General features: G+C 39.8%; 1 protein-coding gene across 1 annotated transcript in view; it reads left to right on the plus strand.

Annotated features, from left to right (window-relative positions):
• Positions 1-9,671, plus strand: part of DNAI4 (dynein axonemal intermediate chain 4) — an 88,203-nt gene that overhangs the window by 41,287 nt on the left and 37,245 nt on the right. Inside the window, exon 7 of the mRNA XM_004699617.2 lies at positions 3,410-3,550. Coding sequence (XP_004699674.1) covers positions 3,410-3,550 — 141 coding nt within the window. The remainder of the gene's footprint in view (positions 1-3,409; positions 3,551-9,671) is intronic.

A 9,671-nucleotide genomic window follows, 5' to 3' on the forward strand; every position in this document is an offset into this window, starting at 1 on the left:
TTTTTTTGTTCCCTTTCCCCACCTCCTCCCCAGTTGTCTACCATGTGCATCCCTGCATTTGATCTGGTCCCTGCCATACTACCTGGTCAATGCCTCCTTACTGTCAGCGAGCAAGATTGTGCTTTCTGCATATAGCAGGTTGTTAATAAGCCTTCCTCCAATCCTGATGCCAACTTCAAAACTTTAGCTTCTCTCATGGTTTGCTCAGCATACAGATTGAAAAGTTTGGTGGGAGGATACAACCCTGATGCACACTTTTGCTGATTTTAAACCATGCTTGCTCTGTTCACACAACTGCCTTTGGATTCATATACAAGTTCTGAATGAGAACAATGAAATGTTCTGGGATTCCCATTCTTCTCAAGGTTATCCACAATTTATTATGGTCCACACAATTGAGAGCCTTTGAAACACAAGTTTCCTTGAGTGTCAATGAAACACAAGTAAACATCTTTCTGGTATTCTCTGCTTAGAGCCAAGATCCATCTGACATCAGCAATGATATCCTTTGTTCCATGTCCTCTTCAGAATCTGGCCAGAACTTCTGGCTTTCCTGCTATTGTATTGCTGCAACCACTGTTGGATGATCTTAAGTAAAATTTCACTTGTGTGTGATATCAATGCTATCTCTCTACAGTTTTTAACATTCTGTTGGGTCACCTGTCTTTGTCATGGGCACAAATATGGATCTCTTCTAGACAGTGGACCAAGTAACAGGTTTTCCAAATTTCCTGGCATAGATGAATGAATGCTTCCAGTGCTTCTTCAGCTTGCTGAAATGTTTCAGTGGGTATTCCACCAATCCATGGTGCCTTGCTTTTGGCTAATTCATTCGGTTTAGTTTAAACTTCTTCCTTTAGCAACATTGGTTCTTGCTCATATGCTTCCTCCTGAAATGGTGGACTGTCAAGTAATTCTTTTTGGTACAGTGATGCTGTATTTTTTCTTTCTTCTCTTGATGCTTCCTGTATTATTCAATATTTTGCCTCTAGAATCTAGCAAAATGTATTAGGTGTTTTTCTGTGCATGTTTTGTTAAATGCTACAAAGTTAAGTTCATTATAATGGAAACATTATAGAATGCAAGTTAACATTTTTACCCATTAAATTGCCTTTAGATGCCAGAGCCCTTTAATGATCTCATTTTACATTAGAAAAAAATATCTCTAGCAATGAGGTACCTGCATTTATTAGAACCAGATTCTGTTTCAATTTTCAGGGAAAAGACTTCTTTATGAAATCACTTTTCTTTAACTGAAAGCTTAGTAAATATAGGAGGAGATATATTGTTACATATTCAATGATAAAATAATTTCTACATAAGCATCGCATATTAGCCAGGAAAAATGGTGGAAATTAAAAAGTATATTTGAAGATAAATAGCATTGCCAATATTAATTTGGAGACCAATGTTACATTTGCTCACTTGAGTAAGGTTAACTAACCAAGGAACAAAATTTCTCAAGCCACACATGCACATATGGCTTGCGTTAGAAAAGGGAAAGTGATACCTGTACTGCTCCACAACTTTCTAGACTGCACCCTGCCATTTCCCCAACAAATTCAGTCTTTTTACATCGCAGGTCAGAATCAGAAATTTCATTTGATAAAAATGGAATCAGATAGTTCCAAATAAAAAATCTATAGAATAGTGTATGTTACATGGGAATCATAAGTAAAAATCTATACCAGTTGCTGTCAAGTCAGTTCTAACTTATGGAGATCCCTTAAGTTTCAGAGTAGAAACTCAGGGTGTGCAATGGTGGTGCTCTTTCAGGTACCCAAGGCCTTCTTACCACGGCCTACTTTTCAGTTATTAGCATAGCACTTAACTGTTCTACTACCCAGAGACTCAACAACAAAATTAAACACATAGAAACCTTGTTGTTCAGGTTCTTAACATCAAGGCACCCCTATAATGAGAGTCCACTGAGATTATTCTACACTTGCATTGAAATATGAGGGAGGAAATTGATGAAAGGATAAGCACAATTTGGAAGTATCCCTGAGATACAAAGGTGTTTGTGGATGCGGACAATGTGTTGACTAAGGATCTCTTAAGGTGTCTTCATGATTTCCTTCCCATTATTGTTGTAAGGCAACAATATGTTTTTACTAAAGAATCCCTGGATGGTGCAAATGGTTCATATGTTTGGCTGCTAACCAAAATGCTGGAGTTTCTAGACTGCCTAAAGGTATCTAGGACGAAAGGCCTGGCTATCTGCTTCTGACCAAAAAAAAAAAAAAATTAGCAATTGAAAACCCTATGCAGCTCTTGATGCAACTCGTTAATGTTTTAGATGTTTTACCCTTCTCATAGTATAGGTAAGCAGTAGACTGCTAACCAAAGGTCATTGGTTCAAATCTGCTAACTGCTCCATGGGAGAATGACGGCAAATTAAAAAAAAAAAAAAAAAGTACCACGACTGTGGTTCCAATTCATACAGCAATGGGTTTGTTCCAAACAAAATGGGTTTAAACATGCCTCTGTGATCGGTGGATGGATGAAGAACAGTTTTCTCAGGAATACTGACAGTCTCATTCACTTACTCATTCACTCACTATTATCAAGTTGATTCCAACTCTCAGTGACCTAGCCTTGTCTTGCTCCCACGGAGTACCTGGTGGCTTTAAACTGCTGACCTTGCGGGTAGCAGCCCAATGTGTAACCTACTATATACCACCAGGGCTTTTTTAATTCATTAGGGCATCTTTAAAAAGAAAAAGTCCAATCCAAACAGTGGCTTCTGGGGATCTGTTGGATCAGCTACATCCAAGACAGGGATACAGCTCAGAAGATTATGTATGGTGACTGTTTTGGAGATTCTGTGGTGTTAATATAGATAGTTTTCTCAAAGGACACAGATTGATTGCAAGGGTTCATTGTGAAGGAGTTTTAAGAAAATTGAAAATTGCTTTGATGAAAAGAAGGCCAGGAGAGTTGTGTCCAGGACTTGTTTTTCCATCATGACAGTATACCTGCTCATGTTTTAAGAGTAGCAAGGTCTGCCCTGTGAAAGTATCACTGGGAAACCTTACTCCTTCAACCATACAGCCCTGATCTTGCCGTGATTTTTAGTTTTTGTTGTTGTTGTTGTTGCTGTATATCAAAAAACATCTAACAGGAGCAAGGTCTGAGTCCCTTAACAATGCTCAAACTGCCGTTTTGACATGGTGTAAGCTGAAGAGTGTGCAATTATTCAGGAAACGCTGGAGAAATGGAGACACTGCCTGCAGGAGTATGTGGGCCTAGATGGGGAGGGTATGTGAAGGAAAAATGACTTTATGTTTGGATGCTTTCATGTAAGAAAGGATTCTAGGCTTTTGTAGCAATGCTTATTTTACTTTGTATAAGTTAAAAAATCCAAATTTGGTTCGAAGTCACTTTTACTTTCCATCTCTTGATTTAGGTATAATGTCCACTACTTGGGATTTGTATGATTCCTACAACGCGATGGAGCTTGCGTCTTCCTCAGTGATGGGATCGTGTAAAGGAAAAACACCATGTAAAGAATGGGAACAAAAAGTGCCAGGGGCTAGTACTGAAAAAAGTAAGATTGCATTTGTATCCATTTTGTTTTTAAATGAATATTTTTGCATCACATTTTCTATTAAATACTTTTATTGGGACTCTTACATCTCTTATCACAAGCCACTCATTCAGCCATTGTGTCAGGCACATTTGTACATATGCTGCATCATCATTTTCAAAGCATTTTCTTTCTACCTGAGCCCTTGATATCAGCTCCTCCTTTTTTCCCCCTCCCTCCCCCACCCCTCCTCCCTCATGAACCCATGATAAGTTATAGATTATTACTTTCATATCTTACATTGTCCTCAGTCACCCTTTACCCACTTTTCTGTTGTTTGCCTCCCCGGGAGGGGGTTAAATATTGATCCTTCACATGACGTGTTTCTCAATTATTTTTTTCAAGCAGTCACAGTGGTTTCTTTGAGGTGGAATATGACTACATTTTGAGTCAGAAACAGTACTGTTGCTTTCACATTGTCTGAAATTCTGAACTGATAAATATTTTTCTCAAATATCTGTCAAGGGTTCCAAAGATTCTGCCTTTTTCTCTTGCTTCTTTTTCTTGCCCCCAAGTTCTCTTTAATGTATACATGTGGGCTTTATCATTTTCAGGTAGCCCAAAGGAAAGGAATGCACAGTATTTCTGAGATCACTTCAAATGAGATACAGTGCATTACATTACAGTGGTGCTTAATTAGGGGTGCTTGTGCTTCTCCGGGGAACATTTGCTGATCGTTGAAGTCAGTTTGGGTTGTCATGTCCATGCAAGCATTTTATGCACAGGGATCCCATTAAATAATTTGTAATATACAGAGAACAAATAATTATCCAACCAAACTGACAGTAGTGCCATGGTTGAGAGACTGCATTACACCTTTAGACTTTAGTGTTCTAAGTTTTAAGATTAGACACTATGTTAGTTTGGGTTCTTTAGAGAAGCAAAACCAATGATGCTTGTGTTTGTGTGTAGCTTTATACCAAGAAATGGCTTACACAGTTGTAGAAGTAGGTGTATTCAGTATGGTTCAAGCCTGTTAGTAAGATGTAGCTGAAGGTTTCTCTGACTTGTGTAAGTATGGACCCTGGCAAATAGGAAGCGAGAGGATGAAGCAGGGGGGTCACAGGCTGGTGGATGCAGAGGTAAGTGAATATGAGGTTGGTCCAATGAATCCAAGGTCAGCAATCCCTCTGATGGACAAACACCATAGCGACAAATAACACAGAATTATCACTTTCCAACTAGTTTTGGTGTCTTAGTTATTTAGTTCTGCTATAACAGAAACACTGCAAGTGGATGCTTTTAGCAAAGCCAAAATGTATTCTTTCTCAGATCAGGAGGCTAGAAGTCCAAATTCACAATGCCAACTCCAAAAGAAAGGCTTTCTGTTTGTGTTTGGCTCACAATTTAGGAGGAAAGTTCTTGTCTTCTTTCAGCACCTGTAGACCCATAATTCCTTTGAGATCTCCATGTGTCTCGACATCAAATTTCCACCGGGATCTGGTGGCTCTGGGTAGATCTGCATCTACCCAGTGCAGGAGCCTGAGTCCAGAGGATGTGTCCCACTCTTGGCTCCCCTCTCATTGATAGTAAGTTCCTTTCTCTCTGCTATGTTTGTGCTCCTTTAAGCTCTTACAATATAGAAGGTGTTGCCGGCCACATAGTGAGGAATTCTCCTTACATTGGATAAGGCTGTGACAAGATTAAAGGTATTACATCCCATCCTTAATCCTCTTAATATTGGTTGATTTATTACATCAGATCATATCAAGGGGAATCATTATGTAACTGTCAAACTAGAGATCATGGACCACCCAAGTTGACACATATGTTTTGAGGATACCATTCAATCCATGACACTTGCTAATACATAAAAGAATTTTCATTAATAAGTCCAGCTATAAGAGTGTGCCAAATTTCGCTTCCAAATATTTTGTGATCACCTTATTTTACTCTCCAAAACCTGGAGTAGTGAGTCCTTTTCTTATAAATTGGTATTATACATTTAAAGCCTAGTTCTCATTTCAGAATAGCTCTAACTAGACAAGTTGGTTATTTATTTAAACGCTTTTATTGGCACATAATCCACATATCATACAATTCAGTTATTCAGTCATGTCAAGAAGAGTTGTATGGTTGATTATTTTTGCAAGTTAAAATAAAGTATCCACTTACTAATAACTATATGAATTATTTCTTTTGTAAGGATCAGCACAAAGTTGGCCTTATGGGGCAGATATTAAAGATATCTCAAATGATCAACTCTTCCACACTGTTGTCCCATACCAACATCTCTCACATCAGTTACTCCCACTCCCACCCCTCAGAGCTGTCCCGCTTATCTTTGGGTCTGGGGACTCACTCCCATGTCTTTCTGAATTCATGAGACATACTTACAGTTAAGTGTTTCATTTGGGAAGTAACACATACAATTTGGAATCAGGAACATCTTGTCACCTTGGCTGCCAATCCAAGCCTTGTTGCCACTAGGCCTTTCTGGTGGCCTCCTTGGGCAAGTGTTACAACTCTTATCTCTGTGGACCAGCAATCTCCAATGTAGCATCTCACACTGGTCTCCTGATTCTTGTTTTGTGCAGTTAGCTACTGCTGCATTGCTAACTCTTGCTCTCTTACATGTTACAGCTCCTGCTCTCTCTCTGGGTCTCCCTTTAAGGCTAGCAGGATGACAGTACTGACTAATCCCTTTGTTAGGTGTTCACACACCTTACTTGCATTTGCAGCAAACTATCCAATCCCCTTGGTGTGCTACAAGTACCTTGTTTGCAAAGTTCCTCTCAATTTTTTTTTTTTGACTTTAAACAAGGTTTTATTACAGAAAAGTTGTCACATAATTGAGTATTTCTCTACTTTGTACACAATTATTCTTCCACAGAAAGGCTGCTTAACTTCTCATCTAATGATGGCAAGCACTAAAATCCTGATTTTAACAGAATATTAGTAAAAATGCCTCAGTGATTTCAGTTGAAAGCAGTACATTGGTAATGGCTCTTACACCCAGTATCAGGAATGTACAAATGTCTTTTCATTCAAAAGTACAAAATAAATTATCTATAGGCATGGACATGACAGCAGTAAACCACTCTACATTGTCAACTGAAACCAGTAACTGATGGTAATAGGGATTTTCTCAAAACAACAGCCAGCCTTTTCTTCATTTTCTTCTCCTGAACTGACTTCTCTGAAGGTTTGGGTGAGGAACACTGCCTGGAGCTTCCTTGTCACAGTTCAAAATGGCAAAGCACTAGTGTAACAATTAGAACATGCCACCTCCCATGCCTCCCATGGCCCCGCCCATTCCACCCATCCCACCCATGCCAGGGTCCTTCTCTTCTTTAGGAATTTCTGTGACGACAACTTCTGCTGTGGTGAGCAGAGGTTCCTCTCAATTATTAAGGTGTCCTTGTGTCATAATTGATTAAGCACCGAGCTGCTAACTGCAAAGTCGGTGGTTAAACCCCACAGCGACTGTATTGGCGAAAAATAAGGCTGTCTGCTTCCACAGAGATGTTCAGTCTCAGAAACCCTACAGAGCTATTCTATTCTGCCTTTGGAGTCACTCTGAGTCAGAACCAGCTCAGTGGCAGTGGATTTATTTATTTATTTGCTTTACCCAATCAGTGTGTGGGAGCACGGCACTAAGTTTGACATGAAAATACCTGTAACATTTAAAAGCCTAGTAACAGGAAATATTTTAAAGGACTGAGTTAAAATATGTGTAGAATAATAATTTTCAGAAAACATTTACTTTATTTATAATGCTCTTTCCTTCCAAAACCAAACTCACTGCCATTCAGGCAATCCTTACTTATAATGACTCTGTAAGATAGGTTGGACACGGCCCTGTGGGCTTCTGAGACTATAAATCTTCACAGGAGTGGAACGCTTTATCTTTCCCCTGGAAGAGCTGCTGGTAATTTCAAACTGCGTTGTTTACCTTTGTTTCCTACGGTACAACCCACTATACCACCTGGAGCACTTAAATTTAGAGGTACTTTAACTTGGTCTAGCCTTATTCTCAAGTTTAGTATTTTAAAATATAGAAATGTAAATCTTGCATGTTCTTGTGTTTGCTTGTTTGTTTTTCAGTCACATTTATAGTTATGTACACTGTCGCCATGTTTTCCTGAAAGTTGTTTATAGTACATAAATAGACTAGTTGTTTTCCTATAAATATTTTCAATGAAGAAGACTTTGTGGTTGGGTGTCCTTCAATTGGTTCTGCCGATCCTGCACCATCCTCACCATTGCTGTGGTGGCGCCCTTTGTTGCAGCCACTGTGTCAATCCATCTCATTGACGGCGGTCCTGTTTCTCACTGACTCTACTGAATGAAACACAAAGCCCTTTCCCAGGCACCAGTCTCTCCTGATGACTTGCCTAATGTACTTGAGATGAAGCGTCATCATCCTTTCGCGTGTTCTGGCAATCCATAGCACTTTCAGCAATTTTTCTCATCATAATTCAAATGCATCAATTTCTTTGGTTTTCCGTATTTTTTGTCCAACTTCTACATGCAGATGAGGAGATTGAAAATACCACTGGCTTTTGTCAAGTGCACCTTAGTCCACACAGTGACAGTTTTGCTCCTGAACACTTTAAAGAGGTCTTCTGTAGCAGATTTGCCCAAGGCAATAAATACATTGCTTGATTTCTTGACTGCTACTTTCATGAGCACTGATTGTGGATCCAAGTTAAATGAAATAGCTGACAACCTCAATGTTGTTTCTGCTTATCATGATGTTGTCTACTGGTCCATTGGGACAATTTTGATTTTCGTTCTATTTAGTCGTAATCCATACTGATTATTTTCTCAGCATTCAGATTGAATAAGTGTGGTGAAAGGATACAAGCCTGACACACATCTTTCCTGCTTTGGAACCCTGTAATATTCCTTTGTTCTGTTGAATGACTGCCTCTTGGTCCATATGGGTACCCCACGAGTACAAGGACGGGTTCCAGAATCCCCATGCTTCTCAGTGTTTCACACAGTTTATGACCCACATAGTTGAACACCTGTGCATAAATCAGTAAAGCACAAGTAAATTCTAGTATTCTCTGCTTTCAGCAAGATCCATCTAATGTCACCAGAAAATATTTTCAATGAAGAAGACTTGGTTTTGTGGAATTTTATCATGCAATCTTCATCATTGTTTCTATTGCCAGGGCCATATTTTTTCCCATTTTCCTTCTTTTTTGTCCAGCTATTTCATTCCAATTCATTAGTAATTATTAATATTTCTTGATTTCATGCTTGATCAATTTTAGACTGAAGAAGTTGGTAGAATTCTTAATTTCTTTAGTGTGTAGGATGCAAAACTTATCATTACTGATGAAATATTTTTCAGGTATGCATTGCTCAACATCCATGATATTTCTGTGAAACAGGATGTTCTATGCTTTGAATGCTGTGTGAATACCATACTAAAATTATCTGGGACTCTGATATCGGTTGTCCTTGGTCACCACTGCTGCTGACCCATCACTGCTGTTAGCAGAGGCTGAAGCCAAACAGTGACAGTGGTGGCAGCTGAGAGGGAGGCAGGAGCAGAGTGAGATGAAACAAGTAAGGAGAGAACAGAGCCTGACCAACCCCACCTTCTGTTCCTTCTGCCCAAGCAGTGGGAGCAGCTAAGGCCCCTCCCCACCCCCCCTCCACTGCTGCCCACCTGTGCACCAGATAAAGCCCAAGAGCATTAGCTCAGAACCATGTTCTCTGCCTCACTGGTCTACACCTACTAGGCTTTCATTCATAGCTTGAAGGCTGGAGAGATAAGTATACCTCTTTATTTCTCTACATGTGGCCTCCAGTGAGACTGTGGAAGGAAGTCTGGGTGATGATGACATCAAGGCATGACTTTCCACCAGTCCAACTCTGACCACTTCATTGTTAGAAGGAGGGCCAAGAATGGAATTGTGGCCCTCTAAGTGATCTGCACCATAAGGAGAAGACTGTTGTTATATAAAAGTTCTGGTTCCTTACCCAGCCTTCTTTGACACTGCTTCAAGTGGAGGCTGGGCTGGTTGGGGTGCTTTGTTTTGGACTGAGAAGAGTTGAAGTCGAAGCTCTCAACTTAGCCTTTATTGGAGAGGGAGAACCACAAGCTTTCTCCCACCCACCCCCC

The sequence above is a fragment of the Echinops telfairi genome, unplaced genomic scaffold (genome assembly GCF_000313985.2).
Source record: "Echinops telfairi isolate 266 unplaced genomic scaffold, ASM31398v2 ScPeMD7_443;HRSCAF=831, whole genome shotgun sequence".
Classification (NCBI taxonomy): domain Eukaryota; kingdom Metazoa; phylum Chordata; class Mammalia; order Afrosoricida; family Tenrecidae; genus Echinops; species Echinops telfairi.